Below are 19,550 nucleotides of genomic sequence, written 5' to 3'. Positions count from 1 at the left end.
CTATGCTACGCTGCAATTTCCAGTGTCAACTTAACCTTAAAAAGGAATTATTGCAACTGAGAAGGCCTGATCAAGTAATGAGATGTTGGAAGATGATTACCTTATACAATGTCATACTTCAATTTTTGTATTGTCATTAGGTCATTATCTTCCTATGTAGTTTGAGGCTCTGGCCTTTTCTGGATTCTGCTAAAGCTCCGGTCTGGTTTGTCTGGCAGTTGTTACTAGTTGTCAAGCAGACTGTCTCACCTTGGTTCAGTAGCTGTCATGAGACGTAACTCTATTTCAGATTGCCAATATCTTGGATAGCCATGCAGCCACCTTGAACCGCAAATCAGAGCGTGAGGTCTTTTTCATGAACACTCAGAGTATTGTGCAGCTTGTACAGAGGTAAGCTGTTTTCAGGGGTGACCCCTAATTACTCCTTATTCCTTCTTATTCCTCTTCTTTTTTTCCCAGTTTTACTTGAAAGACCTGAGCCTGTTTGTCTTAAATCAGCCTTGAACGCTGGGTTTGATCTGTTTGTTTCCTCAGGTACCGGAGTGGTATCCGGGGTCACATGAAAGCAGTTGTAATGGATTTGCTCCGTCAGTATCTGAAGGTGGAGACTCAGTTCCAGCATGGTGAGTCTCTGTGCATATCAAGCTTTTGATTTCTGAAAGACCCGCGTTTGGTCCCAGCAGCTCCATGTTTACCCTCCTCAAGAAAGATGAGTCCATGAGGCTAAGCCACTTGGGTTTTCTTTCAAAGGTCTCTCAGATTTCTTCTGTTTTTTTGGAGGAGATACCTGCTGTGAAATAACTGAGGGGTTTTTTTTTCAGTGCTTGTGAGAGCAAACCTCAAACCCTTGGCTTGACTCAATTGAAATAGATGTTTTGCATTACTGTGTCCAGGCACAAGGTGGCAATGATGCACCGGCTGATTTTGAGGCTCTAGTTCTCACGGGTAGTTTGATTCTGTTGTACTTTTTTTGTCCTGCCCATGTTCCTGCGGTAATGGTGCTGCAGATTCACTTCCACTTCAGTTTGCTGGTGGAAGAGGATGGTGCAAGTCTTTTTTCTATTTTTATTGGGTGTTTTGAATGAAAGAGGCTGCTCGCAATTCCCTTCTTTGTACTGTTCACAGGGGAAGTCTTTGGTTTTTGAGCTGTTTTATAAGAGTGGGATGCTTTAAATTCTCTGTTGAGGGCAGGTGTGTTGGGAGGAATGCTTTCATCCCAGAGCTGGTTGAGTAGATCATGCAAAACATGTGACATATATATGTGGAAAAAAAAAAACAACCAGACACATCTGGTCACATTTGTTCTATGGCAGAGGTTTGGAGGCTGAAAAAATGTGCATTTCTGATTGCAGGTCACTATGACAAGTGTGTCTTTGCCCTTCGGGAAGAGAATAAAAGCGACATGAATGCTGTATTGAACTACATCTTCTCACATGCTCAGGTCACCAAGAAGAACCTGCTTGTCACAATGCTCATTGTAAGTTGTCTATTTATTCTCTAGAAATTTGCTTCTCCTTGTAATTGTGTGTTTGAAAGGTTGACAGCTCTCATCCTTACAGATGCTAACTTTCTAGCTTCTGAAGCAACAGCAGCAACAATGTGGAATTTCTTCAAGTTTTCTTGGTGAATGACATTATCCTGCACTGAAAGTGGATTCACTTTCTCTAGATGAGCCATGTTTGGTCTCATAGGCTTGGCAATTGCTGTCTTACCTTCTTTCTGGCTATAGGCTCAGAGCATCTCATGGCAGATCTGCTGTGATGTGTTCTGACCAGCTGTACTGTGGGCTGTGTGGTAGGATCTGGCTGGGACCCAGCAGCTCAGCACAAAGCTGGTCACTCCAGGCAAGGTGTCTGACCCTAGGGATGCTGTGTGTGGCTGTCTGGGGGGCTTGAGAAGGGATGGTGAGTCTCCTGGACACAGATTCTAGCATAGAAACGCACAGAAATCTTTATTCTGGAATCTGCCATCGTCATCCATGTTCTTTTGGCTTGCTTACTGGCTTGTGAAAATCTCCATTCTTATTAACCTCAGCTACTCTCTAATGGGTAAACCCCCCCATTAAATTACATGTGCAGGAAAAGTAAATAGAAAGCCAGCAATTGAATCCTGCTTCTCTTTTCCTGTTTCCTAAAAAGCCTCAGAAAATCCTTCCTCTCCATTAGGCTTTGAAGCAGAGTGAATATCCACATTCCTCAGGGCAGGGTGAATTTAACTACAAAGTGATTTCCAGCACAGACTCGAGTTAGGTATACAGCTTGTTAAGAGGCTAATTACAATACTACCCCCCTCTGACCCTCCCCTCCTCCTCCTCTTTTTTCCTTTTTAAAATAGTAAAACGTGGTCTGTTGCAGTGAAAAGCATTTCCAAAGTAGCCATCCACAAAATAACTCTCAAAAGCACAGAAAGGGTCATAATTGTCCTAGTCAGAGGCTGGGTTTCTTAAATTCTAATTTGTAAGATATAAGGAGCCTGGCATTCTTTCTTTCTAGCTTTCCTTTTTTTCCTTTTTTTTTCCTTTCCTTTTTGGTGTGTGGTGTGATTGTAAGTAACGCTTGCCTTAAGAATCTCATTATTTGAACACGGAGCCATATTTCCTCTGAGAATTCTGGAGTAGCTTTGAGCTGGGGCTGTTCATTTCTCAAGTAATCATGCTGGCGTGATGGAGAGAGAAAATGGCAGCTGTTCGCAGCTCAGGCCTTCAATTTTCTTCAGAGTCCAGTCACTCAAGTGTGTAATTACACGGGGGTGCCGGGGAGGCGTTAAGGCCTTGTCAGAGAGCTGGTTTGAGGCTTTGCTCACTGCCTTTGCCAATCAGTGCAGGCAAAAGCCAATGCAGCGCCAGCTACCTGCTTTATTTTGTTGTTGTCATCCTGATTATTTCTTGCTAAAATAGGACTGGAACTTTTTGTCTAGATGTTCACCTCCATGCAAGCCGTGTCTTAGAAATGGAGTCTTGCTGTCTCTTCGGGCTGGTAGGCAGAATGTCTGTCTGAGGGAGCGAGGAGCATGCTGGGAGCCAGGAAGAACAGAAGATGAAAGACCACCTGAGCTTTCCTTTGTCTTTTGTGCTCGCTCTCCTCAGCACTGTCAGATATTTCATCTCAGGCAGAGGCCAGCATCCCAGTTTGAAACACACTGGGCAGACCTTCCTGCACTTGGCAGGGGAGCAGCTGGAGGTACTTTTGTGTGACCTCTGCTGGGCCCTCACATGGACGCTGTGATGGGGACTGCTCACATCAGGTGGGTGTCAGAGGCTTTTAGGAAGGGCAGCGTACCTCTGAGCACCGGATTGTCTACGGCAGAGTGAGGAACTGCTCTGCTGAATCACTCTGTTAACTGAGAGACCATCATTCGTCTCCCCTCTGCCTCACATTACTCCTCACGTCTGAGGGCCCCCTGGCACATCTGGTAATCGTGGTGGAGGCTGTGGTGTGCTCTGGGTTGCCAGGCCATTTGTGTGCGATGGTGAAGCTGTCCTCCAAGGGCAGATGTCATGTCAGAACACCTTGATGTTATGTTGCTGTTATTGATGTATCCCTAGGAATCCATTATTAACAAGAAGCTCTGAGGATGGTTTTAGTAATGGTGTTATGCTGCCATCATTCACTTTTTTAGCTAGCAGGCGTTTAAGGCAGGATGGGAACTACTCCATCTTTCATGTATTTGATGAAATATAGTGCGATTTGAAGCTGTGTATTCATTTTATGTACTTAACTGACTGCTGTATGCACATCTGAGCTGTAACTGGGCCACAGGGCCCATGTTTGATGCCGTGCTGCTGTCCTGAGTCCTGCCAGGCTTTTGTTGCCTTGGGCAGCAATGGCACCCAGGCATTCGGACCTCAAGTACAGCGAAGGCAGCTCTGAAATTATTTGCTGTAATTTCACACGTTGTTTTTAGTGATGAGATTCACAGAACTTTCTGTGGAGAACAGTCTCTGTAGTGTTTGCTGCCCCTGGATGACAACCTAACGAGCTGCTCACTTAGGTTTTGTTTTCTAAGGTGATTTTAGTTTTGATCTTTGTCCCTGAGAGGTGTATGGCAACATTCCTGGGGATGGCATCATAATGGCCTGGGTTCAGAACTGTGTGAGGAGGACAGCTAGTTAGCTGTAGCATTGCACCTGGCATAAGCTGTTATGTATTAGTTGGTTTGTGGGACTTGTATTATTTTAGTTGTTGTTTATTTGCTTTGATAAACCTGCCAAGGAAATGAACCTGCAGCACAAAGGTTTCTCTTTTTATGTATTTTTTTATATATGTGAACTTAATGAAAATCTAATACTTCTATCCTTGATGGCACAGAATTACAGAGTAATTTAGACACGGATCTCTGTGAGTCAGCATCTGTGTGTATATATCAGCAGCTTTAGAGAACATATGTGTATACATGTCATGTTTAAACCTTTGGTGGGAGCAGGGAGGATGGTTTTCTCTGTTTCCGATGTTCTCAGCTCTGTCTGTTTGCAGGACCAGCTCTGTGGCCGTGACCCCACCCTGACAGATGAGCTGATCAATATTCTGACGGAGCTGACCCAGCTCAGCAAGACAACCAACGCCAAAGTGGCACTGCGGGCACGGCAGGTGAGGAGCCCTCCTGCAACGGGGCTGAGCCACCAGTCACATCAGTGGGTTTGCAGCCACTACATTTTGAAGTTAGGACCACATTCCTCTGTCCCTGTTCCTCCAAAAGCGTTGTCTGACCTAAAAAGGAATGGCTGATTTCTGTGTTAGAGGAAGACAAAAGCCGTGGTCACCGTGGTCTCTCCTGGCTTTGCAACCTGTGAACCTGCCAAGCCGAGGTGTGCTGTCTGGGTTCAGCAGCTGGGAATCAGTTTGGGCAGAGAACAGTGAGAGAAATTTATGTGAGAATCAGATGTTTCTAAGGAATTATTGCAATTAATATGTTGGTCCTTTTTAAAAATATAATGTATATTAATGTATATATATATATTCTAGCTTTTTGAGTACTCTTATTAATTTAATTTGAAAATAATTGGAAAAACTTTCCTCATTTCCAAGACCACAGTTAGTAATTGGGATGTATATTATTGTGAACTTCCTCGTTAGCAGTGGGTGTGTAGCCAGGGAGCAGTGAGAGGGCATAATGGCTTCACACCAGTGCTGACCCCACAGTCTGATCACTCTTCTCACTCCACAGTCCCCATCTCCATTCTAAAAGTCTTCAGCAGGGAAGCTGACACTATGGGGATCTCTCCTTTTATTTCAGAGCTTGACTGTAGAAAATGAATGTGGTGTTTGAAGCTGCTCAGTGACCTTATGTTTCCTTCAGGATTGTGTTTGTGTCCTTGAACCATTCAGAGTTATTGAACCTCTCAGCAGCATGCTGGGGATAGTGCTGCAGTCCTTGTGGATGTCTTTATGTTGCTCCTTCACTTCATTTTCCCCTGCAAGCTGCTTCCCCTTCCCATCTCCGTACCCTTCATGTTGGGCATTTAATACTTGGCACCAGCAGCTCTGCCTGCTCTGCTCAGAAGCTGTGCAAGGCGGTCTCCAGCGCTGGCCTCCCCACAGCTGCTGCCTGCCAGATCTGCTTTCCAATTAACAGCCGGTCAGGCAATCCCCAGGACTAACAGCTCTGCAGTGCTAAATCACATGCACTGATGGAACTTGATTGAAGCTGTTCCTTTTCTCCATGGGGAATTGCCAATAATACAAACCAAGCGGATACACAAATGAGGCTGGGGAGGGGAGGGAGTTTGCAGCATCACCCAGGTGCCACCAAATTCACAGGAAAGCCTTTTCTTGGATGGAGCAGACTATTGCTGCCTTGGAGTTACGGCCTCCTGCCTGTGGCCCAGCAGAGCTCCCTTCACCCACACACTGTGTTTGCTGTTTGCCAGGTTCTCATTGCTTCCCATTTGCCGTCCTATGAGCTGCGTCACAACCAGGTGGAGTCCATCTTCCTGTCCGCTATTGACATGTATGGACACCAGTTCTGCATTGAGAACCTGCAGGTATCTGCCAAACTCTTCTTGGTTCCCTGCTTCCTTCTCACTGAGCTTAAAGTTGCTGCTTTAAAACTCAATATGTGGCCCCAAGTTCCTTGTGGCTTTAAAGTTTATCAGCCTAACTTTCCCCTCGTTTTGTTTCCATTACTACGCTGATGCTGTGTAATATGAAAACATCCTGGTCCTTGTGGAACAGCAGGAAAAGCAAGCAAATAGAACTAGTCAGCCTTTATCTTGTTCATTTGGGTTGGCTTTTCTTTGGAGGGGGTGGGTTTTTCTTTGTGTTGTTGTTGTTGTTTTGGTTTTTTGGCCTAATCCTGTTTGCAAGACAGGGAGTTCTATTTTAACACTTCATGTAATCTCTTCTAGAAACTCATTTTGTCAGAGACGTCCATCTTTGATGTGCTACCCAACTTTTTCTACCACAGTAATCAGGTGGTGAGAATGGCAGCTTTAGAGGTAAGTTTTTGCCCACTGACAAAACAAGTACTTATAACTGCAGTGTATTTTAATGTTTAGTCAGTGTTACCCTGCAGGTCTGGGAGCTGTAGTTTGTGTGGGATCTGGCATTGTTGGAGTCTGGCATTTAACAGCTTTAACGTTCAGAGTTGGCTGTAATTTTGGATGCAAATTGTCTTCTCTGCTTGAAGACTTGCATGGGTGAAGGGATGGAAGTTGAAGCTGCTGTCAGAGAATGTGGTTGGCCCACCTTGTGGTTGTTTGCCACCAGAGTGGCCTTTCTCAAATAACACTATTTGAATTCTTCTAGTTGAATTTTTATCTTTGTATTCATCTGGAGGTACCTGTATTGTCTCCAATGTTGTTATGATCTCTCTCGATCTGTTCTTTGTCTTTTTCCTCTTTCTGCCTCCTTAGCACACTCAGCTGACTGGGTTTCTCTTTCACCAGGTGTACGTTCGAAGGGCGTACATTGCCTACGAGCTGAACAGCGTCCAGCACCGCCAGCTGAAGGACAACACCTGCGTGGTGGAGTTCCAGTTCATGCTGCCCACCTCCCACCCAAACAGGTCAGATCATGCATTCAGGTGCCTTTGGAGTCAGAGACTGATGAGGGACTGTGCTATCTTGGCACAGAAATCTCACAGTAGAACTCAGAGAGAAGTGGATAATCCCAGGGCATCAAATAAGCACAAATTTCTTAGGATAAAATCCTACATTACCCAGTTCTTTCTATGAAATTATTTAAATCCTCAGGAGCTACGGGCAGTAGTTCCAGCAATTTGGATTCATTTAAATGCGATGCAGTTTTCACTTGTGTTCCAATTTTTAGTTCAGCTCGTGTAGTAACTTCCCTCTACAAAATTGGTACTGGCAGAATCCTGAGCGTTCTGAAAGATGCAGGTCCAGACAGCCAAAGAACAATTGGGATCTTTCCTCTTGCTGCATTGCTCCCTCGCCAGCTTTTTGTAACTCTTTGTGGTTGGCTGTGCTTTCAAACCTGGCTTTATTGACAAGGTGATACCTTTTATAGCATGATAAGGACGAGCAGCCTTTCTTTGTTTGACTCAGGAGATGTGGATGCACATGTAAATGTGTATTAAGCAGAAGTATTAGAGTTGAAATACTTTGGTTTTCAGTCAGTATGTTTCAGAATATATTTCTCATGAAGGCTGAATCTTAAGAGTTACAACCAAAAGCACCAACCGTACCCTGCTCAGCCTTATGGAGGGGTCTCATCTTGTAATGCGTGCAGAGGGTATTTTAAGGAAAGCCTTGATTTTTTTCCAAACTTCCCCACTATCTGTCAGGTCAGTTGGTCCCGGTGGTCTTCCTCAGGAAGATGCTTTGGGCAGAATGTGGTTTGGTCCCGGGCTGTGGAGCTGGAGCCGAGGCGCAGTGATGCTCCGTGGCCGCCGGGTGCCACTGTTGGTCTGCGCTGGGTGGCAGCGCGGTACCGGTGCTGTTTTCCTCCTTTGTTTCCAAGCATCTTTTTCCTTATTTTATTTTTGGTAGGGCTGGGCAATGGGGTCCAGTCTCGCTTCGTTGAGAATCCATCAGTACATTTTATGAAATGGTTTTCAGAATCTGGTTTGCTAGAAATGAATGGCTGTCCTCAACAAGCAGCACAAAACACTCATGATACAAATGGGACATGCATTTGGTCTCATCTGTTTCCTACATCTCTAGAATGTTTGTAAATAATTGCATACTATTTTTAGTACTTCTTTATAATACTCCTCCCCTGCAGCCTCTCATTCTCTATTTCCTCTCTTTGCTAGTCTGTCACCTCTGCTTGCAGGTTGTGTGGCCTCCCATGCTGACCACTGTGCTGGTACTGTGTGCTAGCGTAGTTGGACAAGGTCAGCTGGGAGATGAGAACTGAGAACCTGCCTGGGGAACAGCTTCTTTGTCCTGAAATCTCCTCTTTTCTTTATTGTGGATCTGCTGGAGCAATGTTCTGAAGCTGTGTGCTGCTTCTCAACAGTCAGCATTGCTGATGGTTGAGTGAAAATGCATTGCATTCCTTGTGCAGAGGCAAGCAGACTTTGGGGACAAATTCACTGCTGGCATAGGCAGGTTCTGTTCCTTCGAGTGCACCTCCATCTGTTGGTGCTGAATTTTGCTCCTGTTGCTTAATGCAGCTGTTTGCAGCGCATACTGCCTTGTGCAGCTATTGTGTGGCTGAAGTGCAACAGATAACGGGGTATGGATACCTGGGGAATTAAATTAGCATTGAATGTACAGATCTAAGCTATCCGTAGAGACAGGCCTTATGTTAATCCTGGGACACAGAGCAATGAAATTTCCAAACTCTCTGCCATTGTCTTGCTTAAGTCTTCTTTGTTGTTTCTGACCATGTTCCAAGACCCTCGTATGTTCTTCTCTATCTTCTTTAGCATGAACTGATGGAGTAAGGGTCAAATCCCAAAGCCAAAGTATCCCAGCTGAGTAAATGTCCCTGAGACTCTGCAGGGTTGGGTCCTGCTCAAGCAGAAATGGGTCCTGCAGGGCCCACAGACAGCATTCTCTTTTGGAGCTGTTTTTGTGTGATGCTACATATTTTCCAACACATGATCATATAATTGCAAACCCTGGTCTCTTTTTTGACTGATTTCTGTTCCTTTTACTGGAGAAAATATTTATGCAGAGAAAATTGCAACCCGATAGGGTAATGGTATACTTAAATTCTTTGCCATTAATGCTTACCCCTGATATACCTTTACTTAATTGCAACTGAAACAATCCCAGCTGCTACTTCTGGTGGTCACAGGAGGCACTCAGACTTTGTATTTATGGCCACTGAATGATTGCCATCAGCCGTCCCCAGTAAAGCCTTACATGGAAACAGAGAGGGAAGAAAAACTGTTAATTCTGAAGAGCAAAACTGTGGAAATACAACCCACTCCTGGTGGGTTTTGCGAGCAGAAGCTGATTTAGGAATTATTTGTTTAAATTAATAGAAAACACCCTATGGTAAGAATCCCCACTGATCTTGATTGCAAGGGTAAGGCATAGGGAGAAAAACTTGTAATTGAAACCATAGAGGGCTGTATAGATCAAGCCCAGCATTCCTCCTTGCCCAGTGCAAGCCAGACGAGGAGCACGGTGCAACCATCTGGTGCCTTTTGCAGTAAATGGAGCCTCCCAGCCCTCTCCAAGTAGAGAGCATCGCAGTAATTGGATCTGGAAGAAGCGATCCAAGGGCACCTCCGGGATGCAGCAAACACTGCAGGCACGTGCCTGTGTGCAGAGCCACTTGTGTTCAGATCTCCTGCCTCTTTCTGTTGCCTCCAGCCCTGGTGAGAAAAGCTGTGAGAATGAAATGAGTCCTGATCTGAGATGCTCTCTGCTTCCCTTGCATTCACTCTGCCCTGCTGAGATGGGAAATGGGTGGGATGTTGCCTGGTGTTCAGAGGTTCAGCTTCCTTTGTGAGAATGGTGAGCTGGGTGACAGACACTGAAAGGCCTTTCTTAGATGTTCAGTGCACAAAACAGTGCTCGCCTATTCTTGGCTTAAAAACTCCTGTTCAGAGAAACATTGTGTGTCTGGCATAAGAAGAGAGGGAGGGAATTACTGTGCTCTTTCAACAGTGCTGTTGCCCCACGTGCCACACACGTGGCCTTGAAATGTTGTGGAGAATCTCGAACCAGGACAAGGCTGGGAGGTGGAAGTGATGGAAGGTTTTAGTGGTGCAGATTTCCTCTGGATACACTCCAAGCCACCAAAGACTTTAAGATTTGATGATTGTCTTACTTAGCTTTAATGTAAGTTTTACTTGGCAGCTCAAACCGGCTGCTGACTGATTGTATTTGGAGTTGAGAATGCACACAACTCAGCAAACATGCATACAAGCAGATCCCTTAGGTTTGTCCGAATCCCGTCCTGGAGCTGCATTCTGTTGTCCTTGATGCTTCTGAGAGTGGAATTTGAGTCTAGTCTTTGGTTGTCTTGTATTTCCAAGCGTCTCAGCATCAGTGTCTCAACTATCTTGTGCCTGTTTTTGCCCAGTATCTCCTTTTTTGTGCTTGTGGATGTTTGTTGGCACCATCCTTGGACTTTGGTATTGCTGATTTCAAACCTTAAGAGTGATGCATGTTCCTCCGGAGCTGTCTCTTGATGTTTTGTCATCTATGGAGTACTTTGGTTGTTCTTTCTGTCAGCCTCTTCCTTAGCTTACAGGTTGAAACCAGTTTGAAAGCTGGAAGTCAAATTTTACATTGATGTTTCCAAAGTGGTTTTTACAGAGGAATCAAGAACCCTAACTGGCGTACATTTAGAGCAGTGTTAGAAGTACCTTCCCGTCAGCTTGCCTCATCATTTTACAATGACACGGTCAGGAGACTGGAATTTCTAACAAAATGAACGTGTTTCCTGCGGCCTGCAATGGCTGCTGGAACAGCCTCTTAGTTCAGCCATTGGATTCCTTGTGTAGAATGAGCTGCTCTGCCGTGGGCTGAGTGCACAGCCCAAAATGTGCCATCAGCAGCCTGGGGTCCCCTCCTTGCTGCGGGAGAGCTGCTGTGGCTGGGAGGGAGGGGGGAATGATTCCAGGACACCTGTAAATCCCCACAGCCTCGTGCTGAGGGTTTGATGTTAATTAGACAGCAGGCAGCAGTAATGGGTTGCAGTTCCCTTGGCTTGGCTGTTTCAGAAAGGGCAAAATCTTCCAGCAGAGGAAAGAAGGGGCTGTTGAAGGGGCAGCAAACTGAATGGAACGATGATAATTTTATGCAAATTGGACTTCAGTAGCAGCTTCAGCTTGGCTGAATCACAGAGGGAGCAGAAGAATAAGGAAAGAAAGAGGGAGAGGAAAAACCCAATCAAAATGTATGGTTTGAGGCATGTTTCACAGCCTTCTGTTTAGATTCTTCTACAGAAATGAAGAAACATAAGAGGAGTGCCACTGGTCACAGCCAGTGGAATTGCTCTTTCTCCTGTGGTACTGCTGTTAATAACTACAAGTGGGTTATTCAGCCAACCTCTGCTGATTCCGCTTTGCTGCCTGATTTCAAAAGCTTCGCCCCGCGCTGGCACCTCCATCACAGCTTGCTGCAACCCGCGGTGCTTCGCATGCACGGCCAGCGCTGTCGGGGGAAGGGGGGCGGCAGGGGGAAGGAATGGAAATTCACCCAGAAGGTGCAGGAAGGAGCTTTTTTTCCTTTGCTTGAGCAGAAGGAGTAATTGCAACGTGAGGGCATGCGGTGCTGCTTGCATGGGGCTGGGGTGCAATGGTGTGGAATCAGCCCCCCCCAGGCTGGGGGAGGGGGTACTTTGTGAAGGTCAGGGTGAGGGGGTGGTGGGAAGTTCCTTGGTCAAGGCCAGCTGCATGGCAGTGGTGCTGTGCCAGAGCTGTGCTCCTGCTGGTTCCCCTGCAAGCTTTGCAGCTGTGTTCATGGAGCTGTGGAGGTGTGATGCCATTCTGTAATGCTTCGCCTCAGGGTCTGCCTGTGCTGCACACATCAGCCTGTTGGCTCTCAGTGCAGGATGGTGACAGTGATAGCTGAGCTGGGATGCAGGAGGATTCCTGCAGCTGTGCCTGTGGGTATGGCACAGCCCTGCCGCTGCACTCCGCTCCTTCCTGGGATCTGTTTTCCTGCTGTGATTCTTGCCATCATCTCTCCGCCTCCATTCTAAGTGGTCTGGGAGTAGGCGGCAGGATGTTCTCTCTGAGGCAGAAATGAGTGTTTGTTGCACTGTTTGGTTGGCTTTCTTCTTTCAGTTTCCTGAAAGCATCTCAGGGAGCACTACACGAGTGCACCAGCTGTAGGAGCTGCCTGTTCTCTGCAGGTTGTTCTTTCCATCTGAAGGAGATCACATACAGCTTTCCCACTTCTTAGCAAGACAGAAAGACAAAAAACACCTCCATCCCTGCGTCCCTTTCAGCTCCAGCAGCAGGCTCCCAGCACACTGTCTTTCCCTCAGACTCCAAATGGAGTTATTTCATTTTGTTATTAAGCAGGATATAGGTGTGTCTTCAGCTCAGTTTTGTTTTCTCCCATCCAGCTTAAGGAAATCAGGGGAAATTTGGTGCCTCTGCCAGTAAAGCACTGAAGATACAGCCTTGCAGTGAACATGATTCTGATGTACAAGATCTGGTTTTGAGCAGGACTGGGTACAGTGGGTGCATTGAGGGCTGTGACCATGGAACCATTGCGATCACTGCCCACCAGGACTAAATGTCCAGCACCCCGGGGCCTTGCCTGTGGCTGAGGGCATTAGGAAGATCTGTGGTTTGATCTTCCCCAGGTTGCTGTATGGAGGGAAGGACAGATGTCCAGATATGCACTCCCTGGAGCTTTGCTTTCGACCTTTCCATGTTGCTAATCTCTGCACAAGCCTCTTGGGCTCATGTGTGGTTTTCTGATTTAATCTTTGCTATTTTGAGCACCACATTGCAACCATTTCTGCATCTTGCATGAAGCGATTTGCTGCCTCATGCTCCTGTGGATGTATGGGCAAAGTGCGACCACGCCGGGCTGCTGGGAAGCTGTGCACCTCAGCTCCCTTTAGCTCACATGCATTGCTGAGCCGTGGTTTGCAGGCAGAAATGCAGAGAGTTGTGGGCTGATGTTATGAAAGGAACCACCTGAAGTTGGCCTCAAGTTCTGCTTGTTCCTTCTGGTGTTCATGACTTTGATGCTGCAAATGCCGAGTGTTCCGAGGTGTTTGTGTGCATTTGCTTTGTTGTGGGAGCTGGCGTGTGAGCCGCTGCTTACTGGGGAGGTTTGGCAATGAGGGTTCGGCTTTTCTTCCTGAACCTGTTGCAGTCTCTCTTTGGGATGCAGTCACTCTTTTGCACCTGTGCTGTTGTTTGCATCTTCTGTCAGGTGGGACTGACCCCCGCTCTGATCTTTGGAGCTCCGTTGGTGTGTGCAGAGGGCTTGCAGCGGTGCCATAGGATGCTGTAGAAATGCAGGGTGCCTTGCAAATGCAGCATGCTTTTCTGATAGGTGTTATTTGCATGTCACGTGCATGGTCTGTGCTTACTCCCGTGGCAGTCGCGGCAAGCGAAGTCAGGTGGTGGGTGCCCCTTCAGGGTCAATGGAATTGAATTCTGCTTAATTTCTGCTGGACAAAATTGGGTTTGTTCAATTGAAAAGGTATTGCTGGTCTGCGGCCCAGCTTGATGATAGTTCTTAATGATGGCTTTCACTAACCAATCTGTAACTAACTGTGGTTGTTTGATTACAGAGGGAACATCCCCACGCTAAACAGGTATGGTACTCATCATCTTTTAAAATTTGAACAGAAAGACTTAGAAAGAAGTAGTCCAGTACTTCATGTTCTAACATGTTTTGTTGTACTGCCCTTCTCTTTGCTTCGGCAGCTCTCAAACATAACTCTTCTCCCTCCCTTTTCCTCTCCCTTCGTCTAAAACATGTTTTCAGCTTTTCACCACCCTTTTTAAAAGCAGCTTTGCATGCAGCGATCTCCACAATTAAATCTGCTCGGTCACTCAGTCCACCCGCAGTGCGACGTGCAGCTCCTGGTCGGGTCTCTCCTTTTGGGATGGGATCCCAGCTGGTTCCTCTGTGGGGTGTCACAGCAGAGCAGGGCTTTGCCTCGTGCTCATAGCACACCTGTTGCTGCTCTGGTTTCTTGCAACTAGCTTAGAATTTGTCGAGGCTGTCTCACCTCCCTCGTGCCATAGATGAATCTACATCTCAAACAGCTGACAGCATGTTTTGTTGTGTTCTGGATGCTAATTTTTCCTCCCGTGTCTCAGTTGAAAAGTATTTCTCGTTTTAAATAATACATGAAAAATGTCTGCTGTCTCTTTGTTTAGTTACTGTTCTGTGATATGTTTTGTACTGGTTGTAAGAACTGTACACCAAGGCATGTCCTGAAACATTTTTCTCTTTCAAAACGTGAATACTTATTATTTATTACTGCTTACATGCCTATTTAGGGAAAATAGTAAAAACGGGCTCGAAAGTCTCATGGCTCTTAATCAGAGATAAATTACAGAAACATTGACTTTATACCCAGAGAGCTATTAATCAAACAGATGATAGCTTAGAGTGGCTAGTGGTGTTCTTAGGGCTGTGTCATGGTGGCTTTCTGTGCAGAAGGACAGAGGAGTGAATGAAGCAGCAGCGTGAGGAGTGCCCATCCAGCTCTGCATGTGAGTGCTGGTGGGACCTCAGGAGATGGGCATCACTGTGATGCTGTGCTGAATCAATGCCTTCATTCCTGCCCTTACGGCACCACCTGGGGCGAATGCAACTTGACTTTGTTGATGTCTCCTAAGCCCCAAAGAGAGTGATGGGAGCACGGGCTGCCCGAAGCTGCAGGAGCCCATCCTGCATGGCGCACAGCCGGGTCTGTAGTGTGCAGTGCAGAAATGAGGAATGTTGTTCCCCTTTACTCCAGAGAAGGTACAACCCCATTCTAATTGCTGGAGAGAGGATGTTTAGTTGGTTGGAATATTTGTGTTGACGTGCGAGGAACTTCCTCTGCTCGTCTTGGCCGTGACATCATGGAGCTTTAACGGCAACAAAAGCAAATAGAAGAAACAGATGAAAAAAGCTCACTGCCCAAATTAACACAAACCATTTCACAACCAGTGTATGCTGCCACAGCTGCTGAACTGTCTGAGAAGTCAGTGGTACTTCCAGGATCATGCCCTCTCCAGGAAGAACACTGACCTTTGCAGTGAGCAGTTCTGCCCTAAATAGAAGTCACTTACTTGGGGCCTTCCTCCAGGCTTTTGTAAGTCTGTCCCGGTGCTGCTCCCTGAGATCAGAAATTGGCCCTGGGTGAGAGCTGCACTCACTGTGCAGGCAGGAGCAGAAGAGGAGTGGCTGCTATTCCACCTGTAAAGTCAAAGACACATTTGGGGGGGAAAAATGTGTTCAGCTTTGCATACTCGTAGTTCACCTGTCACCTCACTAACCTTAGGAAGTGCTGGTTCTGGGGGTTTATAACATTGTTTCCTGACTCTGTGCCCTGGAAGGATGTCCAGGTAAGAGCATCAGTGGCAGCAGACGCGTGCCAGCATTGCAGGGCCTTAGGAAACAGCAGCACGGCAGCTTTGGCATGCTGAGAACCCAGCAGTCCTGCGGTGTTACTCGGGATAAACAGCCGTGTGTTGGGTGCTCAGAGCACATGCACACACACAGCTGTTTGTCCTCTGGTGACCTTCTCCCCCTTATCCGTCCTGACTGTGCTTTTATTGAATTGCCGTTTAGAATGTCCTTCTCTTCCAACCTCAATCACTACGGGATGGTCCACGTAGCCAGTGTGAGTGATGTGCTGCTGGACAACTCGTTCACCCCCCCGTGCCAGCGGATGGGTGGAATGGTCTCTTTCCGCACGTTTGAAGATTTTGTCAGGTATGTGGGGAAGGTGCTGGTTGTGTTCCTTGTGGGCCCAAATGGGATTATCTAGAAGCAGGCTCAGAGTGATCCTGAGCTTGTTTCTTCAGCTTTTGGGGTGTCTGCTGGGATCCTCTCATTTGTCTTCTTGAACTAATGGAAAGTTTCAGGCTGCTGCCGGAGCAGCGTGCAGCCAGGAGCAGCATCCAGAACTGCTGCTGGTTGGAGCTCATTTACTTCTGTGCCGATTTCCAACCCTCCTGTTCACAGGGGAGGGAGGATTCTTTATGCTTTTGGTGGTTTTGGACAAAAAAGACAGCAGAACTCATAGCAGTTATGAGTGCCTGCAGCCACACGATCTGTGGCGTGCTAGAAAACCCAGGCTCTGCTCTGGTGGAAGCGTGGAGGAGATGCTCCCTCCTCATCTTTCAAGTTCCAGTCCTGCGAAGGGAAGCAGTCCTTTTCTCTCCTCCCCTCTTAGCAATGTGATTTGTGGATGTTAGTGCTGTATGCCCTCAGTGAGCTACCAGCAGCTTGTTTATGACTAATACTTCTCTGGTGTATTTCAGAATCTTTGATGAAGTGATGAGTTGTTTCTGCGACTCTCCTCCCCAGAGCCCAACCTTCCCTGAAGCTGGCCATGCTTCCCTCTATGATGAAGACAAGGTACAGTCATCTTTTTTTCCCTGGAGGTTGCTCTCAGTTTGGAAATGGAAGATGTGTGGAATGCTGCAGTGACTGCAGGCTAGATACTTCTCACTTGTTCCAGAGCTGGAAGCAGGAGTTAAAAGCTTTATGCGTTTATGTATGTGTTTTGTTCGCTTTGTTTCACAGCAGGTGAATGAAAGTAGGTGGCCATTTCCTGATTGTTCTAAAATTAAAGCTAAGTGTTCTACTCTCCATGTAAATTCAGATTGTCGCTTTTAGCATCAGCAGAATTACTGGATCCATGGCACTCTAACTGAGAGCTTGGGCACTGAGTAGGTTTCCACTTGCTTTACATCCTGTCTCTTCTCTCTCTTCTGCCAGTTTGAACTCTTTTTATGAGGAGAAAGAGAGTTGAAGCCTCGACAGTTTTTGCATTGACATGGAGAACAGGTAGAGAGGAAGCAGATGGTTTGTAATTCTTAGTGACAGAAGAACTGCTATCCATGGCACTGCAGGTGCTCACTGCTCAGTCCTGCCTCCCAGCAGCTGGGAGCTCAGTTGCAATACAGTCTGTGTTCAGAATAGGGCTTGGTTTTAAACTTAGCTGTTGATCTTGATGTGTGTAAATACTGAGGCCTTGCGATCAACCTTAACGTCCTCAGATCTTTAACTCCCTCTCACTTCACCAAGGGAAATTTCCATTTCATACTCAGTTTTTCAGAGTTAACCACAAGTTTTTGAGCACTACATTTGTCATTTCTCAAACTGCCAATATAATTAATGCTTCCACATTATTTCATTCTGTTGTGGATGTGAAAATGCACAATGTTTTGCTCTTACACTAAATTGGCTTAATACCGTTACCTTTTGAGATGCCAAAGCCTTTTATGCCCTGTCTGCATTGTGTCTCATGAAGAGAGGCCCCAACCCTGCATTCATTTTGCATCCAAATGAGTCACGCTTGAGTTCTCCAAGTCAGAACTGGATCCTCCAAATGAAGCTCCTGTTTGCTGTTGTGCATTTTATCTCTTGCTTCTGAGACTGTGAACTTGTGAGGCATCTTGGTCAAGGATTTCCCCTGTAGTTCTCCTTACTTGATAGCAAGCTCTGCTGAAGTCATTTGTTTCCTATGGGACCTGTGTTTAAGAGTTGTTGATCACAATTTATTTATGTGGCACGTGTTCTTCCAATTGCAGGCCGCCCGTGAGGAGCCCATTCACATTCTTAATGTCGCTATTAAAACTGATGGGGACGTTGATGATGATGGGCTGGCAGCCATGTTCAGAGAGTTCACACAAAGCAAGGTAAGTCAGCTCAGTTCTCTCCCTGTCTGAAGCAGGATGATTGTTCAGGGCAGGTCTGTCTGCTTTGGGAAAAGTCATTGTGCTTCTCTGATGTTTTTTCCTAAAGCAAATAAATAAATGCAACAGTCACATCCTTAATTTATCCCACCTCAAATCTTACTACTTCCTTGTTTGGTTATAGCTACACCTTTCTGAAGCCTCCAGGGTGGACACTGAAAACCACACAGCTCTCATTTTTCTTTGTAGTACGTGGTGCTCCATCCTAATCCTTCAGCTCGGGACATTTTTCAGTTTTTGGTAGGGTAAAAGACCTTAGAAAAAATATTCATCAGATGATGTTTTTTTGCACCAAGTGGAATTGTTTCGGTGTGCTTTATTGCTTCATGAGATTCACTTCGGAGTATCAAGTATTAATCCTGTGCTCACCTTTGAGAAAGCAGCTGCTGGGGACAGGCTCCTCTTTTCCTGTCTTTGCTTGTTTCCTGATGGACGTGAAGAACTCAGGCTGGTTGGTAGGAACAGCTCTGCAACCTGCTGCATCCCTGCTACCTGCAGTGGCAGTCAGAGCACTGAGCAGTTTCTAGCTTCACTTCCCAGCCTGAAAGTTAGTAATATATACCGCAGGAAAGGGGCTCCCAGATGGGACTGGTACCTGCTGGAATTCAGCGGCTTCCTGTCTCTTTAAGCAAAGGATATAATCAAATATAGAAATTAAAGCTAATTCTGCTTTTCATCTTCTTGATCATGCTCGAGGCGTTTTATGGGAGGGGATAAAAGGAAAGAAATTAAAAAATAAAAACAAAAAAAATTCCCAAACACATTAAACTATCAAATAGGTTGATCCAAATTGTCCAAATAATCTTCTAGTCCCAGCATGTTGTGTGTGTTTTTTCTAATAGAAATTAGGATCATATACTTGTAAATGACTTGTGGAGGAGATTGAGGCAGTCAGTGTAAATGGAGTTTCTCCAGGTGCTGATGGCTAATCGCTCTGTAATAGCTGTGGACTTGCTGTGAGACCCGCATTATTACGATGTAATCAGAATCCTGTTGCTATGCTGTTATTGTCTGCCACTTGTGGAATTTTAAAAGCAATAACAATTTTTGCTTTTTAAATCATGGAATTATTAAAGTTATTTTCTTCCTCTTGCCATGAATATAGTCGCTGATGCTCATTTTCAAAGGGCTTAACCTTAGTAAAACATTTCCGTCTGTGCTGAAAGGGGTTGTTTTGTTCCTGGACTAGCAGAGGTTCTCATTTCATTTTTGTTCTTTTTTATTTTTATCTTTTTTTGCTTTTCAATTGGAAAAAGGAGGAGAAAGGATAAAGTTTGAAAGGGGCAAAATTACAAGTTTTTTAACACTTAAAAAACCCCAGTGATGTGGCAGATGCTCATCACGCCATCTTCATTTGTGACGTGGCTTTCTGGAATTGGTTCAAGAAACAACCAGAATGGGCATATCTAATACGTATCTGAAGAACGGTGTAATAAATATCATTTGTCACCCTTGTGATATTGATGGATCCGTCCTTTGGTCAGGGTTGTTCATGTGCTGTTTGTGCCAAAATCAAGTACATGGCGTTGTGCCTTGTTGGGTCAGTTCCTTTAGGAGGATCATTTTCCATGGCCTTACCGTGCCTGCTGTGTGTAAAGTAATCTTTGTAAAAAGACCAACTTGTGTTGGCCAATGAGAGAAAGCCCTGCCAAGACTTGTAGGCAGCTCTTCTGCTCTGCTTGTGGGCAAGGTCCAGCTGGGGTGTTTTGTCCTTGCCATGTGGTTACTCACCTCTTCAGATGTCACAGATTTGCTGATGTGTGCACTAGGCAACCAGCAGGTGCAGG

General features: G+C 45.9%; 1 protein-coding gene across 7 annotated transcripts in view; it reads left to right on the top strand.

The window, feature by feature from the left end:
• ACACA (acetyl-CoA carboxylase alpha) overlaps window positions 1–19,550 on the top strand; it is a 102,496-nt gene that overhangs the window by 31,226 nt on the left and 51,720 nt on the right. For 6 of the 7 annotated variants that reach the window (XM_072353679.1, XM_072353678.1, XM_072353676.1 and 3 more), the window contains 11 exons: window positions 290–390; window positions 535–623; window positions 1,353–1,477; window positions 4,473–4,586; window positions 5,867–5,980; window positions 6,344–6,433; window positions 6,884–7,002; window positions 13,629–13,652; window positions 15,629–15,772; window positions 16,324–16,420; window positions 17,599–17,706. In XM_072353679.1, coding sequence (XP_072209780.1) covers window positions 290–390; window positions 535–623; window positions 1,353–1,477; window positions 4,473–4,586; window positions 5,867–5,980; window positions 6,344–6,433; window positions 6,884–7,002; window positions 13,629–13,652; window positions 15,629–15,772; window positions 16,324–16,420; window positions 17,599–17,706 — 1,125 coding nt within the window. The remainder of the gene's footprint in view (window positions 1–289; window positions 391–534; window positions 624–1,352; window positions 1,478–4,472; window positions 4,587–5,866; window positions 5,981–6,343; window positions 6,434–6,883; window positions 7,003–13,628; window positions 13,653–15,628; window positions 15,773–16,323; window positions 16,421–17,598; window positions 17,707–19,550) is intronic. The other variant, XM_072353677.1, reaches the window with a different exon arrangement.

Source organism: Excalfactoria chinensis, chromosome 19 (genome assembly GCF_039878825.1).
Source record: "Excalfactoria chinensis isolate bCotChi1 chromosome 19, bCotChi1.hap2, whole genome shotgun sequence".
NCBI classification, from domain to species: domain Eukaryota; kingdom Metazoa; phylum Chordata; class Aves; order Galliformes; family Phasianidae; genus Excalfactoria; species Excalfactoria chinensis.
The sequence above is the reverse complement of the archived record's forward strand: the minus strand, read 5'-3'. Positions and strand labels throughout refer to the sequence as shown.